Genomic DNA, 19,706 nt, shown 5'->3' with positions numbered 1-19,706 from the left:
CTTGGACGGCTTTGAAAGAAGATTGAATGACTTCATATGGAGGATATCAATGGCTACTCACCCTGGTGGTTGCGTTTCACCTCCACTGCCAGAGGCAGTAAATGCTTCTGAATACCAGTTGAGAACCACAGGTGGGAAGAGTTGTTAGATGGGGTGAGGTCCTGCTTGCAGGGCTTCTCCCAGTGGCCACCCAGATGTGCCACTGGGAACAAGGTGCTAGACAAGGTGGGTCTCTGGGTGGGTGAACAGGTGTACACCCATAGAATCATTCTAGTCCAACCCCCTGCAATGCAGGAATCTCAACTAGATCATATATGACAGATGACCACCCAACCTCTGCTTAAGGAAGGAGAGTCCACCACATCTTGTGGCAGTCTGTTCCACTGTCAAACAGCTCTTACTGTCAGAAAGTTCTTTCTGATGTCCAGTCAGAATCTCTTTTCTTATTACTTGAATCCATTAGTCCAGGTCCTAGCCACACAATCTGAATGAATTACAGTGGTACCTTGGGTTAAGAACTTAATCCGTTCTGGGGGTCTGCTCTTAACCTGAAACAGTTCTTAACCTGAAGCACCACTTTAGTTAATGGGGCCTCCTGCTGCTGCGTACAATTTCTGTTCTCATCTTGAAGCAAAGTTCTTAACCCGAGGTACTATTTCTGGGTTAGCGGAGTCTGTAACCTGAAGCTTATGTAACATGAAGCATATGTAACCTGAGGTACCACTGTAGTCAATTGGGTGGGGGTCAGGTTGTGGCAAGGGCATCTAATTTTTCTTGACCCACCCACCCTCCTCTGTGCAGTTGCTCTACCTCATGCCTGGTGTGCCAGCCCTTGAAAGCTTCCCCATGCAGAAATGCAGCCCCGTTTCAGTTCATTATAAGCAGGAAATATAAAGTAAATATGTACAGTCATACCTCAGGTTGAATATGCTTCATGTTGAGCGCGTTCGAGTTGCGCTCCGTGGCAACCCGGAAGTAAAGGAGCATGTTACTTCCAGGTCTCACTGCTCGCGCATGCGCAGACGCTCAAAATGATGTCATGCGCAGAAGCGGCCAAAAGTGGCAAGCGCAGACGTGCCGTCGCTAGTTACATTTGCTTCTGGATGCGAACAGGGCTCTGGAACGGATCCCGTTCGTATCCAGAGGTACCACTGTATACAAAACGGCCCAGCTAACTTTATCTCAGGGTAGACCCAACGAAATTTGTGAATTTGACCGGTTAGTCCTGTCCTAGCAACCTTTCAGCGAAGCCTTATAAGCCAATGCTAGTCCTACTCAGAGTAGACCCACTAAGGTTAATGCACATGACTAACTTGGGTCCGTTCATTTCAATGGGTCCTCATCTGAGTAGGACTTAGATGGATGCAGCCCACAGCATTTCCGAACTCCTGAGTGTGCGGAGAGCCTACAACCCCTATGAGTCATTCCCACGATCTACTTTTTTCTCTCCTTCCCGGTTGCCTCGACTCCGCGTTACAGCGAGGGAGTCGTGGACTGAAAAGGTGGGAGACTGGTGTTCGTGCTCGCCGCCGCCGCCGCGTGAAAGGCCAGCATCGTGCCAGCCTGCGCGCGTGAATCAGCTTTTGAGAGGAGGGGAGTTTTCAGAGCACGAAAAGCCAGCTTTAAAAACGGGGTCTCGCTTCCTCCAAGGTCTTGCCACAAGCACGGATCAAGCATTTCAAAGGCGTGAGTCGTGACGGATATTTTCGATTTGCCAGCCGGGGGCGTGGAAGTCTCTTGCTTCCTTTTAAAATTTATTAGACTGAGCTGCTCACGCTTAAAAAAAAAAAAAAAAAAAAAAGGATAAAGGGTGATCTGCTTGATTTTTGACGCCACTCTGCGTGAACACACATAAAAGGTTTGCTTATTTTCGTCGTTATTCCACCATGGGGTGAGCAGTGCTTCGGTGTGCACGGCGCTCTGTACCCCGAATCGTTTGGGTGTGCGCGTGTGCAAAGCTCCCACTTCCACAGCCACGTGCTGCGTTCAGCAGCGCTTACTCCCAAAGGGGGAAAGCGTGCGTAAAAGGATCGCCGCCTCGGATTCCTTTTTCCTTCCCCGGGCCGCCTCCAGCCATGCTTACCCACGCCTCGTGCCGGTGATTGGAGGCGAGGCAGCCAGCGGCGGGTATATGCGAGAAGGGGGCGGATCGGTGCCTCCTGGAAGAGGAGGAGCGGCGGCGGCAGTGGAGGGAAGGTCATACCGCTTTATAGAAAGAGGGGAGGAGAAAAGGAACCGCTCCAATTGCCCGCTGTGTCTACTGAACCGCGCGGGGGGTAACGCTCTTGATCAACGCGTTCCGCCTTTGGCGCTTTTTCTGGATTTGCTCTGCCACGCGCGGGCGCGCTTTCTTCTAATTCTTCAAAGCGTTGGAACAGAGGGCGCCGCGGGGGGCGGGGGAGTGAGGCGTGGAGGTGAGAAAGGGAGCCGGGCGCGCGATTGGACACTCCGCGTTCTAAAGAGGCTGCTGGTTACTCAGCGTTCCGAAAGGCTCGGCCGAGCATTCCAATCCGCATCCGGCGCTTCTCTCCTCCTCCTCGCGCTCCGAAAGCTGCAACTGAACGTTCTAAGAACGCTCCCCCTCGACGCGTTCTGAGAGGAGGCGCCGTTCTTTCTTTGCTGAGCGCGCGGAGGAAACAGCCTTTTATTATTTTTTCCCCTCCTCCTCCTCCTTTCGCGACCGCCCCCTCGCACGAGGAATCCGAGCAGCGGTCGTTGCAATTCCGTTTACTCCCCCCCCCCTCCGGCTCCCTTTTCAGTTCCCCTTCCCTCCTCCTCCCTGAGCCTTTTCTCCCGCAGAGCCCAGCGGCCATGGAGGGAGTCGGCGCGCTGCTGGCCGGCTGCCCCACCGCCGGCCTGGCCGGGGGCCTGGGGGTGACTGTGTGCGCCGCTGCCGGCGGAGTCCTGCTGTACAAAATCGCCCGGAGGTAAGCCGTGCTTTATTTTAAATGCCTGCATGTCCCGTCGAATTGCGATCGAGGCAGTAATACAAATGATAATGTAATATAAAAGATCCGCCGCGCGGATTAAGCTGCCTCCAGGAGGCGAGCATGCTTTGGGAGGCCCAGCCAGGCAAGCTGGGCGGGGTTGCCGCCTTAAGCCTTCGGAAGGGGAGCGACCATGCTTGAGACTCGCCTCCCTTCGATTTGAACTGCCGGGATCTTCCTGCGGGAGGGCGAGTCTTTCCTCCCGCCCCTTTGCTTCTCTTGTTTCTTTTTGGCAGAGAGGAATATATTTTTAAATGTCCGGGTTTTTTTCGGGGAGGGGGAGGTGAAGTCCCGCCCCCTTCCGGAGTCACGAACCGCTTGTAGAGAAGCGTGCCATCCGAACGCGTTTCAATGAATACCGAGTTAGCTTTATTAAAAAATGACCACAAAAGTTTTACAGTGATGAAAGGCGAAAGCTGTCTTTTAATTGAGGCGGAACTGACAACCTACCTATCTCAGTGTTGTCAGCACGGACTGGCAGGTGTCTCTCTACGCCCTACCTGGAGAATCCGTTGGGGATTAAACGTGGGATCTTATGCGTGCAAGGCAGATACTCTTACCACTCCGCTCAAGGCCCTCCCCCCAAAACAGAGCAAGATTCTTCGTGGTGCTGCATAAAAGCTGCCTTGAGTCAGACCCTTTGTCCGTCTCGCTCAGTATTCTTCTACTGTGATTCCGAGCAGCTTTCTGGGGTTTCAGCCCTTCCTAGCCATACTGATTGTATATTGAAATTTGCACGGTCCTGTGTTGCTCAGTGGATTTGAACCCGGGTTGTGATCCTGCCCAAATATTGGTGGTTGTGCACAAGAAGTGACCTTACAGAATCCCTGTTCTCCCAGCTTTGTTCCATATCCAGTACAGTGTTAGAAACTCTCATATATAAGCTTGGCTGTGCATCTTGAAAGCCTGCTTAAAAGTTGGGTCTAAACCAGCCTTCTGTGGCCCTTGAGATGCTTGGGACTACAACTCACATCATCCCAGGCTGTTGGCGATGCTGGCTGAGGCTGGAAGCAGTCTTAGAAACTCAAATATATAAGCTAATCGCCAAATAGCACCTTAAACCTGGGTTGTGGTCACCACAATGGAATGTCTGGGCACCTTTTTCCAGTGAATTGTTGTTATTTATTAATTTCATTTCTATGCCGCTAAATCTTTAAAAAAAACAATCTCAAGGTGGTTTACAACACATTAAAACATGAAATCAAACAATCCAGACTAAAACAAATTCAAGCTTTAAAGAAAATATTTCAGATCTTTCTCTAGGTGACATTTTGCTTTCCCCATGTTTACTTACCTACGTAATTTATAGAGCTGTCGCATAGCAGCAGGGCTCTTGGAAGTCAGTGTGGTGTAGTGGTTAGAGTGTCAGAATAGGACCTGAGAGATCAGGTTCAAATCCCTCCTCAGTCATGAACCTCGCTGGGTGACCTTGGGCCACTCATAGCCTCTTAATCTACTTCACAGGGCTGATTTCTAACACTGGAGGGTATCGGGTTGGCGAAGGCCCGGCCCAACCGTTGGATGCTTTGGGTAACATTTTGCTTCTGTGGGTCACTGTGGACATAGGAAACTGCCCAGGTGGACACAAGCTTCCTGATCCCATAAGGACTGCGATTCTCAAACTGTGTGCCTTGAGGAAGAAGTTGATGAGTCTGAAATGAGTAATATGCCCTTGAAAGTTTCCTAAAGAACTTCACATTATGGGGTGACATACAAATGTTGTAAATAAGTAAAACAGTCTAGGGAGCAGCCTGCTTTGAACTCCAGTGAAAGCTGACTTGGTAATTCTGCTGTTTCTGAACTAGATAGGTTTCAGTCAGTCAGTCACTCCCAGTTGCAGAGCTATGGCAAAGTGTCCTTGCTCTCAAGGGTTGTGCTTCTGTATGAGTTGCTGTTCTGGGCTTGCCTCCTTCCAGTCCTAGAATCCCAAGGTGAGCAATGTATACAGATGCATGGGGTGGTAGGGGGAAAGTAGAACATTTTCTCTCACACATACATCCGTAAGTAAGATGTGGCGTAAGATTGAAATGTGCTTTCCAGGTGTAATAGTTCCTTTGCTGCCAGAGGTTTAGGAAGAGTAAGACATTCTCAGTGGAACCAAGTCAGGTTTTGTTTTTTATAGATTGTAGAGTTGGAAGGTGTACCCCAAGGTTCATCTAGGTCAGCCCCTTGCAATGCAGAAATCACAGCTAAAGAATCCATCCAACCTCTGTTTAAAAGCCTCCACTGAAGGAGAGTCCACCACCTTCCAAGGGAGTCTGTTCCACTGATTTGCATTCTCTCTGTGTAAAGGTAAAGGGACCCCTGACCATTTAGGTCTATTTGTGGCCGACACTGGGGTTGCCACGCTCATCTCTCTTTATTGGACAAGGGAGCCAGCATACAGCTTCTGGGTCATGTGGCCAGCATGACTAAACCGCTTCTGGCAAACCAGAGCAGCACACGAAAACGCAGTTTACCTTCCTGCCAGAGTGGTACCTATTTATCTACTTGCACTTTGACATGCTTTCAAATTTCTAGGTTGGCAGGAGCAGGGACCGAGCAACGGGAGCTCACCCGTTGCGGGGATTCGAACCACCAACCTTCTGATCGGCAAGTCCTAGGCTCTGTGGTTTAACCCACAGCGCCACCCGCGTCCCTTCTCTCTCTTTGTGGAAACACATTATTGAAAGCCACGTCCTCTGCTGTTGCATGTTTCTAATTGAATAAAGTGCCCCCTGAGAACAGTTTGGGTCTGTGCGTTTTAAAAATTTTATTGTTGCGAACCTGTGTTGGTTCTGGGCTAATTCAGCTGTCATTGCTTCCCGTGGTGGAGGTGTTGTACAGCCCTGTAAGGCGGGATGGTAGCCTAGGTAGGTTGGAAGCTGAAAGGGAGAGCAGTGACTTTGAATGAGGTTCTCCTTCCGTCTACTCAAAAGGAGGTCCGTTGATTGTTGGGCTGGGCTGTGCCTCCGCAGTCAGAGGTAGCAATGCTTCTGAATACCAGTTGCTGGAAACTTCAGGAGGGGAGAGGGCTCTTGTGCTAGGGTCCTGCTTTTGCTGTTTCTCACAGGCCGCCGTGAGAACATGATGCTGGACTGGCCACCAACCTGGGCTCTCAGAGGCTTGCATGGAAATCTCAAAAAATTCCAGCAAAGCAGAGCTTATTTTGTTTTCAGTCTGAAGCAGATGCTGCAGGTGAGCGTTGACATTCCTGTTGTTTGACTAGGGAGAATGATTAGAGGAGGCAGGCAAAATGAGTGAATAGGTTTTTTTCATCCATTGCAGGCAAAGGATCAGCCTTGAGAATGTCTCTCTGGTGGAATGTGAGGAATGCATTTCGTTTGGGGAGCCGCTTTTCTTCATCTTCCTCCTGGGGTCATGATGACCGGACACTGCCTGAGCAGAACTTGGGAAGAGCATTTTAAAATGTCCATTGCCCTTTTTTTTTGCAAGTTAATAACTGCTGTCTTGCATTGCAACAGTGGCCCCCAAAGTTTTAATCCTTAAAATGCACCTCATCCCCGATTTAAAAAAAACACCACACTTCTAGAATCATGTTACTCTTGCCTCTTAAATCTGGAAAAATATGTTTCTGTGTATTTCTCCATGAATTGTTATTTTGGACACGCAGAGGTGCAGTGGATACTCTTCTCTGAGTGTAGCTGATTCTGGCAAGGAAAGGTTACCCTCCCAACAGCCTTTTCAGGTAGGCTAAGTGACAGCCTGATTTGTCCAAGGACCCCCATTGAGCTTCATGGCTATGTTATTTCCCTTATCCAGGATACATCTGACCTTGTTATTCATCATCTACACCGCCTGCAAGTTTTCGTTGAACTTCTGTGTTCTGGCCCTTAAATTTTGGCTCCCTGCTTGAGCTTTGTGGCCCAGGAATCAGGCCCAGCCTTCGTAGTTTTGAGTAACTTTGGAATGCCGTTTGTGGGGCAAGCAGCTTTCCCCCAGATAAGAGTTTAATGTGTCTTTTATCAGCGCCTTTGCCTTTCTGCAGAGTGTCCTTGAATTGTGATAAAACTCATTGCTTTTCTGGTTATAAAAATGGGTGCGTGTGGCCCTCTGGCTTTTGCATGACTGGAATATAAGCTTACTTTGCAAAGGAAAGAGTCATATCCGTTAAGTGCTCACCTCTGCCTCTGGCATGTGGCCCCCAGAAGGTTACTAACAAGGGAATGTGGCCCTCAGGCTGGAAAAAAGTTTCCCCTTCCCTTCCTTGTTCTAAGATATGTGGTTTGCTGGTGTGTCATTTCATGGGCCAGAGGGGGGCTAACTTCAGCTTTAAAGGAAAAATAATGTGAAGCATCAGTCTATCAATGGCTATTGCTTATATTGATGAAATAGAACCTCCATATACAAAGGCAGCATACCTCAGAACCCCATGTGCTGGTAACAGATGGAGGAGTGTAGTAAACACTATGCAGTGCTCCTGAAATTCTTGCCCTCTCCTAGACACAATGCTTGAGCAGACAGATTTGCAGGGCCTGTGATTTGCCTGATAATCTCCATCTTGTTCAGACCAGCCACCCCCCTTCTGCATTTTCTTGATCTAAAACAGCATTGTTTTTGTCCTTAATGCGTCTGTGGCCCCAGACAGAGTAGGATCACGGAAATGGTGCCGCGAGATTATCGCTTCTTCGTCTGAGAAAGGCACAAGCGGAGAAAATCTTCACGCTGCTCTCAGTTTGTCTGAAACGAAAGGATTGCCATACACCCTTCATTTGAGGAAGCAGAAGGCACAAGAGAGCTCAGTAGGGGCCTCTGGAGCCAGAATGGCTGATAAGGCTTGACCTCGGTGGAAACTCTTGATTGGGCCTGTTTGTTGCTCTCTGCTGCTTGTGAGGAAGAAAAGCCATCTCTCGGACAGCTTTCATGTAGAATCCAGTAAGATTGGCTACCGCTGTCCTGGATTTTGCTGTTACGGTGCCTTCTAGATGTTGTCAGACTCCTTTGCATCAGCCCTGAGCAGTGTTAGAAACTCAGATATATAAGCTAGGCACCAAATGGCTTCTTAAACCAGGGTTACAGTCAACCAAAATGGAACGCCTAGTTGCCATTTTTGGGCCAGGGCTTGAAAGTCATTTTTCCCCCATGCGACTTTGGGGTTCCTGAAATTCATTCTGATTGTGCAGATAAAATGTAATGGATAGAATTCCACAGGATGTGTCTGAAAATGACCATTTTTCATGCTGGCTGGAGCTGATGAGTGTTGGAGTCCAGCAGTGTACAGTGGTACCTCGGGTTAAGAACTTAATTCGTTCTGGAGGTCTGTTCTTAACCTGAGGTACCACTTTAGCTAATGGGGCCTCCCACTGACGCCGCACGATTTCTGTTCTCATCTTGAAGCAAAGTTCTTAACCCGAGGTACTATTTCTGGGTTTGCAGAGTCTGTAACCTGAAGCGTCTGTAACCCGAGGTATCATGAATATATAATATTCATTAAGTGCCCTAAGGTCCCATTTTAAACACAGTGTTAAAAACAGTTAAAAACAACTAGCGATTGCAAAAATAAGGTGGGTCCTAAAAGTGGACATCACGAGTGTCAAAAGCTCAGGGTTAAGAGGTGTGAATATACACACACACACACATATATATATATATATATATATATATACACACATACACTGTTTAGCCTTTCTTAAAATAAGTTTTTTAAATAGTTCAGGTAAATTAAGTTGATTATTGTTACTGATTCTAAAAGGTGCCCTCTTCCGATAGATTTTAAAGAAAAGTCAGGAGACACACACACACACACACAGGTGTTCTCTCCTCTGAGTCTCAGGGAGAGGAGGAAGAATACCTCTTCTAAAACAATGCCTGCTGTGGCAAAAAGGGATCTGTTATTTGTGACTCCTGCATTGCTGGACTAGATGACCCTTGGGATCCCTCCCAACTCTACAATTCTGTGTGCCCTAATGAAAATAGTTTGTTAATTCATTCCAAGAAAGAAGGGTCTGTGACGCCCAAGCCTGCTGGTTGTGGACATGAGCCCAGGCAAGAGGTATTCTTGGCTTGCATTGCAGCAGATGGATGTCCCAAGCGTTCCTTTGGCCCCTGTTTGCATCAGCTGGGCCTTTGTGCTCTGTGGTGCTTCCGACAGCTGTAGTTCAAAGGAGCCCTTGTGCTGAAGTCATGTGGAAACAGATGGCGGAGAGGTGTGTTGGGTAAGGGGAGAGGAATTCCCATCTCGGGCAGCCGTGCTTGGTGGAATTTGAAGTCTTGGCACTATATTATTGCTACTACTGTTGTTGTTGTATTTATTTATATCCCGCTTTCCACCCAGATCGGGACTCAAGGCAACTGACACAGAATAAAACAACATGGAGATGATGATGATGATAATAATAATAATTAATAATAATAATTCTGCACCGCCCTTCATCTGAGGATCACAGGGTGCTTTACAATGTAAAAACACAAAAATATATAACGTAGTAACAAACAATACCATCCCATCCTGCACACACAGTTTAAAAGGCCATAGACTGTTTAATTAGCCAAAGGCCTAGGAGAAAAGGAATGTTTTTGCCTGGCGGCTAAAGAAACGTAGCAAAGATGCCTTGGGGAATACCTTGGCCGCTGACACACTTTGGGTGGGAGCAACTAGATGGCAGCTTTTTAGAAAATGTATTATACTTTAAACACAAGATTATGAACTGATCTGGACCCTGCAGTCGTAATCTGAGGCTTCTCTTCATGAGAGGCCAAAACAGAAAGCTAGAAGCATATAAAAGATAAAAGTAATTGATCTCTAATAAAATTTAAAAAATATATAAAGAAAACAAATCTATTAAAATACAATTAAAACAGCACAGCACTATTAAAAGCCCTTTCCTTAAAAACCAGTCAATTCCCAAAGGCCTTTCGGAATGAGACAGTCTTCACCTGCCAGTCGAAGGACAAAAAGGAGGGAGCCAGTCAAGCTTCTCTAGGAAGGGAGTTCCAGAGTCTGGGAGCAGCCACCAAGAAGGCCCTTTTTCACATCAACACCAAGTCTGCACATAAGGGTGGTGGCACTGAAGATCACACAGCCCAGGCAGGTTCATATGGGAGAATATGGCCGTCTTGATAGACTGGGCCTAAACTGTGTTGGACTTTATAAGTCATTAGCAGCACTTTGCGTTTATAGAGAGGAAAGCTGTGCTCATGGAATAACTAACTGGCATTTGGGTCACCCATAATTTTTATTTTGCACAGCTTGTCTCTGCATATGCACAGACCCAAATACAAAACACATGCCCCCTACTTAAAAGGGGGGGGGGGAGGTAGCTTTCATTCCAGGTCAGGTCTTTGATGGTTAGTTGGTCGTCAGTGGTAGAGTATCTCCTTTGCATGCAAAAAGTCCCCAGGTTCATACCTTGGCGTCTTCAGGTAGGCGTGGTGAAATCCTTGGGAGTTGCTGCCAGTCAGTGCAGACAGTACAGAGCATGTCTGACTCAATGTAATACAATTTCTTGTGCTCCTGTCTGAGATGGCTTGTTCACATGAACAAGTCACCCACTTCTGTAGCTGCTGTGAAATAAAAGACCTTTATCATTATATACACACACAAGCTAGGCTTCTAAGCGCACTTTTCAAGCACCAAGGCACCATGGCCCGAAGTTTAATAAAAGAAATCCCATTAAAACATGAAAATATAAATGCACCTAATTAAAATGAACACTAAAACAGTCCCATCGAAAATATAAACACTCACAGTTAAGATATGCAATTTTAAAAATCCATTATATATATAACAATCCAAGGTAAAATTATGCAGTATAAAAGTCATTTTGAAACAACACAGCAATTAAAACAGGTTGAGTGAGCAAGGGAATGTCTGTGTGAACAAGTCTGTCTTCAAAAGCCTGTTCTTATACTTTTGCTTATCTTTTTTTAAAAAAACAAAGCAAATGACTCTCCCTCTGTCCAAAAGGGTTAAGCCCCAACAGCTGCTCATTTTGATGGCAAGTGTTTCATTCCAGTGCATAGACAGGCAATCCTTTTCTATTGAAGTTCTGCTTTTCACTTGTGGCTTTGCTCATTTACTGTTTACAGCTGCCCCATTAAGCTCTCTGGCTTTGGGCAGCAAATTCTTCCCTTCCCAGAAAAATATGATGGGGAAATCCCAGCCATGGGCCCCAGTCCTCCCTGGATTGGACATCTACGGCTTTTCCATTTTCTGGGTCTCCATCTTATTTTTCCGTTTTGGCGGGAAAGGGGAAAATTTGGTCTGTTGCCTGGTAAAGAGAGGTGGGAGGATCTTGTGGTTGCAGTACTGTCCCGAATTGCTTCCAGGTCAACCTGCAAGCGTTTCTGGGGGTATGCCAAGCAACTGCAAGGTGCTTGCTTCGGTAACCCTAGAAGTTGAGGTCTTCTAACTGCTCGCTGATGCTCAAAGGGATGCCCTTTGTTTGCTGTGTACCACGGTGGAGGTTGAAGCAAATTGAGGTTGCCTAGCAACCACAGGACATGACCTTTGAAAGCCTACAGGAAGTGATTAGAAGGCAGTGTCTTGCGGTTGCTAGACAACCATTATTATTATTATTATTATTATTATTATTATTATTATTAAAAAATCTTTGATCTCACTTTCTTCCCCCACCAGGTAGGCCTAAAGCAATTCCTGCTGTTAAAAAAAAGCAAAATATCAACAGCGTACCTTTGAGCAGGAATTAAAAGCTTGTATCTTAACTTGGTCCTACTCAGAGTAGGCCCTTTTGAAAATAAGGAACCCAAGTTAGTCATGCCTGTTAACTTTAAGATGGGTCTACTCTGAGGAGGACTGGCTTTTGGTTAATGGCCATGAATAACTTTAGGTCCGTTTGAGGAGAATGTAGTTGGATGTGGCCTAATTTGCATATAAAAAGAGTATATCAAACCGTGGGTATTATTATACGATTCTCTAAGCCAGGGGTGGGGAATCTCAGGCCAAGAAGACTATTGTGGCCCTCCAAGCTGCTCTTGCCTGGCCCTCGGAAATCTCTCCACAACCCTCTCTGGCCCTGCTTCATAACTTCCTTGCTATGTTTTTGCCTGACTGGAATGTGTCACATTGGGCCTCCTCCTCCTCCCAGGGCCCAATGTGATGTATACTTTTTTTTTAATGCTGTTCCCCACAGGAAGAAACCCACCCACATGACCGTGAATTGCTGGTTCTGCAACCAGGACACCGTGGTTCCGTATGGGAACCGGAACTGTTGGGATTGCCCCAACTGCGAGCAGTACAATGGCTTCCAAGAGGTATGTTTCAAGAGTGGCACCTCGTAAAGCCTCTATGACGAGATGAAATGGCGGTCAAGGGCCAAAGCAAGCTGGGTTGCCTCCAACAGGCCACATTCACATCATGTGTTCAAAGCGCTATGATACCACTTTAAACTGTCATGGCTTCCCACCCCCAGTTTTTTTATATAGTTTGTTAAATGTGCTGAGAGCTGTTGGGAGGTCTCCTGTTCCCCTCATGGAGCTACAATTCCCAGCATTCTGGGAATTATAACTGTGAGGAAAATAAGGTCTCTTAAGCACCCTTAACAAACGGCAGTTCCTAGGATTTTTATGCCTAGGGGACCATGACTGTTAAAGTGCAGTAATAGCGCTTTAAATATATGGTGTGAATGTGGCCTAGGGTTTGCTCCAGAGTAGACCCATGGAAATTAATGGCCCTAAGTTAGTCATGTCATTGCTTTCAGTGGGTGTGCTCTTGAGTGGGGCTAGCCTTGGGTACGAACCTGGTGCCAACTCACGTGCGTATGTCTGTTCGATATTGGTGTGCATTAATTTATGAATCCCCTTTTACATCTATCTTTCTTATCTATCTATCTATCTATCATTTCATTACATTTATATCCCACCTTTTTTCTCCCGAGAGGAGCTCAAGGTGGTGCACACACACTTCTTCCCGTCTCCGTTTCATCCTCACAGCATCCCTGTGAGGTAGGCAAGGCTGACAGGTAGCGACTGGCACTGAAGATACGCAATACAGTTTGAACACCTTAAGGCAAGAGACCTTTTCACCCAGCTGCAAAAGCTTGTCAAAGCAAAAATGTAATTGGGTTGTTTCTGGGAAGTACAGATTGTGGGTGCCTGCTGTATCGCAGCAGGGCTGCTGTTCCACAGAAACAGGGGCAACCACAACAAAGGCCCTGCTTCCGAGTTGTTATGGTGTGGGCTTCTGATTTTTTGGGTGTATGTCCCCGTTGGTAGAATTTACTGGCAGAGGTCGAGGGTGGGAGCTTAAAAGCAAAAGTTGGTGTAACGAGTGAACCACCTTTGGGATTGAAGGGAGGGGATAGTTTTGGGGTGTGGAATGTTAAGGTAAGTGGGGTAGATTTGGAGTGAGCATTGAATGAGAATCAGATGGCAGTGGGCTTAGTAGGTAACTTAACAGCTTCAGCTCAGTTTACCTGTGAGTTCACCTGACCCCATCCGTATATGCTCGCTCCACCTCTTCATTCTGCAGAATGTTACAAGGCGCCATATAATAGTCATTCTGCATTTATAAAGAATCCATCCTTTAGCATGGCAACACCCACACTTGGGAACTCCCTGCCTATTGAAACCAGGGAGGCGCCTTCACTGCACTCTTTTAGGTGCCTGCTAAAATTGTTTTTGTTTAGACCAGCCTACCCAGATATTTTACCTTCCTAAAATCTAGATTCTAGGTTATTGTTTATTTTAATTATTATTCTTTATTATTCTTTATTGAATTTATATACTTCCCTATTCCCGGGGGGTCTCAGGGTAGTTTACAGAATAAAATCAAGATATAAAGCCACAAAATACATAATAAAAATAAAAACAACAACCGAACAGCCCCTCCCCACAAAAAAACCCAACACATTTTAAAAGGGCATAGGATTTAAATCAGATCAACCAAAGGCCTGGTTAAAAAGGAATGTTTTTGCCTGGTGCCTAAAGGTGTATAATGAAGGCGCCAGGCGAACGTCCCTGGGGAGAGCATTCCACAGATGGGGAGCCACTGCAAAGAAGGCCCATTCTCGTGTTGCCAAACTCCGGACCTCTCAAGGAGGGAGGCACAAGATAATTATTTTTGAAGATTTTAAATAGTTGCTTTTGATGGATCATTTCATTGTCTTATTCATTTTGTAAACCACTTTGAATCTTTCTGGGTGTTTTTTTTTTTTTTACAATCAAGAGGCATAATACACATTTTATGAAATAAAATCCATCTGTACTTCACACTTCACTGTGAATTGGTTCCTCAAATAAACTCTGGTACAATTTTTATCCATCTTCCGTACAAGAGAAGCGGACTGTTGCCCTCTCACTCAGTTCTGCCTTAGTTGGATCTCGACAGTTTTCCCAGAGGTCCTCCGGTTGGCGAGACTCATGAAACCAAATGCCCCAGTTACTCTTATGAATTGACTTTGAAAGATCCCTCCTGGATCATCAGATCAGAAGGCCCATCTAGTCCAGCATCCTCAAAGTGGCCAACCAGGTGCCTATGGAAAGCCCACAAGCAGGGCAGTAGTGCAGTGGTGCACTCCCCACTTGAGAACCACAGCAACTGGTTTTCAGAAGTTTACTGCCTCTAGCCCTGGAGGGTAGTACACAGCTGTCATGGCAAGTAACCACCAATAACCCTAGCACTGAGAGTTGCTAGGACTTTAATTAAGGTTTGTTTTGTGGCATACCACTTGTGGGTTTTCCAAACCACGAGTCTGGGTTTGGCTGTGATGATAAGCCCAACTGTTTCTTGGCTCACACCAGCAAGAGGAGCAAAGCAGAAGGGCGGGTTATAAACTTAAAACCATAATTTGAAATGATAATGAATAACTTCCCCAGGTTGCTTTTGTTGGCCCTTAAAAATTACGAGTATCTCAGGGTGCAGATCTATGGATTTTGCCTCCATTTGGCAGCCATTTGTTACTTATGTGGCTGGCCAATCATGGGAATGACAAGTCCCAATGAAATACAGATTTGTTTTGTATTCATAATATTTTGTATTCTTTTTTTAAACCCCCCCCCCCCAATTATTTTTATTGATTTTCCAATTTTTAACCCACTTATACAGATTTCTGGGTCTTCTTAATATCTTGGTGCCCATGGCAAGGTCCCTAACGGTAGGACAAGAAACTCTGGCCCTCCAGATGTTGTTGGGGCTGGAGTTCCATTTGACAACAGCGAGAAACAGTATCTCCGTCTCAGTATTGTGGAATGCTCTGCCAGTAGAGATTCAGCAGGTGCCTTCTGTCAAAACTTTTAAATGCCTGCCAAAAACTTATTTTCTATTAGGCTTATGCAGGCAGTTAAGAATGCATCTTTTCACTGTAGGTAACGGATTTTTGATTTTAACCCTTTAATATGTTTTTTATTGTATGGTGGTCCACAAAAGGGCCTTCTCTGTGGCAGCCCCTAAACTGTGGAGCTCCCTCCCCACAGAGGAGCATCTGTCACCTTTTGACATTTGAGGTGTAAATTTTTAGGGCCCGCCTTATTTCAGTAACTGTTAAGTTGTTTTAAAGTGTTTGTAATATTGTGCTCTAATGTTGTGTGTTAATGTAAACTGCCCTGGAACCACAGGCTGCAGGTAATAAAAATTAAAAGAGTGTACAATTGTTGTGAATTGCTCCAATTTTTTAAAAAATGAATAGCAGTGTATAGATGGTTTTTATGAATAAAAATGTTGTAGAGCAGCAGGAAGGAGACTGGAGTAACCAATGCCTCTCCTTTTGATCCCTCTTGGCAGAACGGAGATTACAACAAGCCGATCCCAGCTCAGTACATGGAGCATCTGAACCACGTTGTCTCTGGGGCCGGCGCCTTCTACGACCCCACCAAGCCCCAGCAGTGGGTGAGCAGCCAGGTCCTCCTCTGCAGGAAGTGCAACAACCATCAGACCATGAAGATTAAGCAGCTGGCGTCCTTCACACCCAGGGAGGAGGTACGAACTGATCTCGGGACTCAGAGCAGCCCTTCATTTTAAGGTTCTGGTACTTAACCTTCCCTAAGGCCATAAACCCACAGAAGGGGAAGCTCTACCCAGGAGGCAATTGCGACCCTCTGGATCTTAGGAAACAAACCTTTTGTGGTTGTTTACATCGTTCTATTTCATGTCCACATCATACTTTTAAATCTATACACTTAACGTTCCCACCAAAAATCGTGGGAGCTGTAGTTTGTGTGTGATTTCTTTCATGGAAAACTTATAATTCAGCGACCGATTAAAATAAAGAGGAAACAATACAATTTCATTAAAATTACACAAAAAAGGATGCAGCTTTATATTGCTGCATTCACACTCCCTTGGAAAAATAATTATTATTGATATTGGGGTGGAGGCAGAAACATGACCTTTCCTTGCTTTTTTTTCCCCCCCTAAGGATTTGCTTTGTTAAGAACTATCAAGATGTTGTCCTCAATGTCTTACGGTATTCTCACTTCAAGTTGAAAAGTTACAAAGAACGCCAAAGAGTAGCCCATTTCACAGGAGGCTTTTGAATATTGTTATCATTTTGTCTAAAATGAATTCTAGTTTATGAATCTAAACTCTGACTGCATACATCTGCACCATACATTTCAAGCTTCCCCCACCAAAAAAACAATAAAATCTTACGGGAATGTGTTCTTCCTGTCAGAGCTGCAACTCTCCACACACTTGAACTACAGTTCCCAGGACTCTTGGGGAGGGAGAAAGCCATGTTCTTTAAATGCATGATGTGTATACAGCCACAGCCTGAATTTGCAATGCCCTGCTAGTGTCTTCTGCTGCTGCCTTGTCGTCCTACCCCCTTTGTCTTTATTACCTTCCCCCCCTGCTTTCATGTGTTACTGCCTTCCCCACTCCAGGTGGTGACATCTTTGAAAATGCCTGCCCCACTTATTTCTGGTGTCATGGCAACCAGGATAGCAATGGCAAGACACAGGCCGGCTTTCCCCATCCATGACTTAACACAAGACGCTTTTTGTCTGGTTGGAGGGTGCCTTGAGGGAAAGTGAGCTTGCATGGCTAAGCATATGGGGAACCTTTTCCCCCTTAGTTGGGTTTCTGGGGGACGTATGATTGAGAGGGAACTGAATCTAATGCTGGTAGTTCTTAGGCCACGTTCACAAAACACATTTTAAAGCACTATGATAATAATAATATAATTTATTACTTATACCCCGCCCATCTGGCTGGGTTTCCCCAGCCACTCTGGGCGGCTTCCAACCAAATAATAAAAACAATACAGCATCAGACATTAAAAACTTCCCTAAACAGGGCCGCCTTCAGTTGTATTTTAAAAGTAAAATAGTTGTTTATTTCCTTGACATCTGCTGGGAGGGCGTTCCACAGGGTAGGCGCCACTACTGCTTTAAACAGCTGTAGCTTCCCCCAAAGAATCTATTTGTTAAGGGAATTGAGAGTTGTTAGGAGACCCCCGTTCCCCTCACAGAGCAAAAATTCCCAGAGTTCCTCGGGAAGAGGGTTTTATGGTTAAGCCATTCTGGGAATTGTCCCTCTGGGAGGGGAATAGGAGCCTCTTAACAGCACTTAGAACTCTTTCACAAGTAACAGCTCCCATAATTCTTTGGGAGAAACCATGGCTGTTTCAAGTGGTATCATAGTTCTTTAAATGTGTGGTCTGAATGGGGTCATGCTTGTAACTTGGTAGAATGTTGCTCCCTGTGTTGTATACAGTAAGACCCAGCAGAAAAATATTGATCCGTCAGTGAAATTTAAAATGGCCCAGGACAGTGGTTCACAAACTTTTTCTCTGGGCCACACTTTCAGAATAAAAATTTGCTCGTACCACCCTGAATTTTTTTATTGATAAGAAATACATTGGAAAACAAAAAGAAACAACTCCTAGCCCTGATTGATTTATAACATGGAACACAACTACTTCATAACATGACCATGGGACATCCAGAAAATATAAATCAATGCAGCTACATAAGAATATAGATTATTCCCAGAATATAATTATAAACGAGCCTCTTACGTATGTATCATAATAATGTATACATGAAATTCATACTTATTTAGTCATGTTCTGGATCACAACTAGGAATGTCCTCAAGTTTCACTTGATACTCTTGCTTTCTTCTTGAAAAGATAGCTGTCCCTTTTCTGCAAGAAAATAATATTTTCATACTATACCATACTTCACTACACTGAAATATTCAAATGTTTCCTTGAGTGTCTTTGAATCTCTCTGCCACACCAATGTGGTGTGCCACACCTTTTGAGAACCACTGGCCTAGGAGTTTAAAAAGCCTGAGAGGGTGAGGATCAAGGCTTTATTTTCCAGTCAGAACTCACCAGAACTCAGTTCCAGCACCTCCCAGGTGGGCGCCATTGCCATTATAAGAGAACAAGGGAGGCGTTCATGGTGAGGTCTGGCACCTTGTTCTAGAAAAATAGCACTGGTGAGGATGTTTTCTGCCTGGTACCAATGTTCCTCTCTTCTGCTTTGTCTCTAACAATGAAGTAGCAGAGATACTCATGAAACGGGAGCATGTGTCTGGTGCTCTTTTTCTGGTGGGGATTGAAACCGGAAGTGTCTCGGCATGCAGAACTCCTCCTCTCCCGGCTAAGCTTCTGCTCCTTCTTCCGGGCAGGGCAAGTACGACGAGGAGATTGAGGTGTACAAGCATCACCTGGAGCAGACCTACAAGCTCTGCCGCCCTTGCCAGGCCGCAGTGGAGTACTACATCAAGCACCAGAACCGGCAGCTCCGCGCCCTGCTGCTTCGGCACCACTTCAGCCACCGGAAGACAGACAAGACCTACATGCAGGTGAGGGAGAAGGAACAGGAAGGAACAGCTGTTGATTGGGGGTAGGCGGGGCATAGCACTTGGGCAGGAAGTGACAGCTGTTCATTGGGCAGGGCATCCTGTTTGGATGGGCTGTGGGAGCAACAAGTGCTGAACCCAGAAGAGGATGGACACACAGCGATGGTGGAATCTGAATCATGCATTTTATTTTTAGATTGTCATATATTTTCTCTTAAGTAGGGCTTTCCTCTCCAGCACGCTTTTCTCATTCTCTGTTTCTTTACACCAGGCCTTCTCTCTTCTCCCCGTTTTTCTGCCACTGAATTTTCTCTTGTGCTTATTTTGCCACCCATGCAAAAATTGGACCAAGGGCTGCATGAAATTAGGTGTGAGGCTGCAAGTTACCATCCATTACGCTGCATCACAGTTTAGTGTCATATGTGACCTGTTTCCTATGCTATGCCACAGTTTAGTGTTACATGGGTCCTGGGTCATATGCTACATAAGCCCTTCGTGGCCTAGGACCCTCATACCTACAGGACCTCCTCTCCTGATATGCCCCGCGGAGGACCTTATCCGTACATAGCAACACCCTAGAGGTCCTGGGCCCTAAGGAAGTCAGATTAGTCTCAACCAGAGCCAGTGCCTTTTCAACACTGGCTCCGGCCTGGTGGAACGCTCTGTCTCATGAGACCAGGGCCCTGCAGGATCTGATTTCTTTCCGCAAGGCCTGTAAGACAGAGTTGTTTTGCCTGGCCTTTGGCTTGGAGTCAACTTGATCCCCTCCCCGTCTTTCCTTTTTCCTTTCTCCTTCTGTGATGGAACTCCTATTTGGGGACTTCCCTGGCTTTTTTCTGGCCCACGTAGGACCAGTCTGGATAGTTGGCCTTGGTGAAGATTTGATGTTTTCATCCCCTAAAAGTTTTTGATTTGAGTTTCTACTGAAATGAGGCTGCATTTTAATGTTGTACTTTAATCTTGTTTTTAAGTTGTATTTTAATCATTTGTTTTTATACTTGGTGTTAGCCG

The 19,706-nt window shown here is 45.8% G+C and overlaps 1 protein-coding gene and 1 long non-coding RNA gene across 3 annotated transcripts in view; one reads left to right on the top strand and one right to left on the bottom strand.

Annotated features, from left to right (window-relative positions):
- The first annotated feature begins 1,961 nt into the window (after positions 1-1,961).
- TMEM201 (transmembrane protein 201) overlaps positions 1,962-19,706 on the top strand; it is a 43,543-nt gene continuing 25,798 nt past the window's right edge. The window contains exons 1-5 of one of the 2 annotated variants that reach the window (XM_083453954.1): positions 1,963-2,927; positions 7,572-7,862; positions 12,080-12,200; positions 15,667-15,861; positions 18,522-18,698. In XM_083453954.1, coding sequence (XP_083310080.1) covers positions 12,096-12,200; positions 15,667-15,861; positions 18,522-18,698 — 477 coding nt within the window. In that variant the 5' untranslated portion in view covers positions 1,963-2,927; positions 7,572-7,862; positions 12,080-12,095. Of the gene's footprint in view, positions 2,928-7,571; positions 7,863-12,079; positions 12,201-15,666; positions 15,862-18,521; positions 18,699-19,706 lie in introns of both variants that reach the window. The other variant, XM_083453953.1, reaches the window with a different exon arrangement.
- LOC310683971 lies at positions 10,159-13,644 on the bottom strand. The gene is made up of 2 exons (XR_014514606.1): positions 12,809-13,644; positions 10,159-10,490 (listed from the first exon to the last, which is right to left on the bottom strand). It is a non-coding gene; the product is annotated as an uncharacterized lncRNA (long non-coding RNA).

This window comes from Podarcis tiliguerta (assembly GCF_965153285.1).
Source record: "Podarcis tiliguerta genome assembly, chromosome: 8".
Taxonomy (NCBI): domain Eukaryota; kingdom Metazoa; phylum Chordata; class Lepidosauria; order Squamata; family Lacertidae; genus Podarcis; species Podarcis tiliguerta.
The sequence above is the reverse complement of the archived record's forward strand: the minus strand, read 5'-3'. Positions and strand labels throughout refer to the sequence as shown.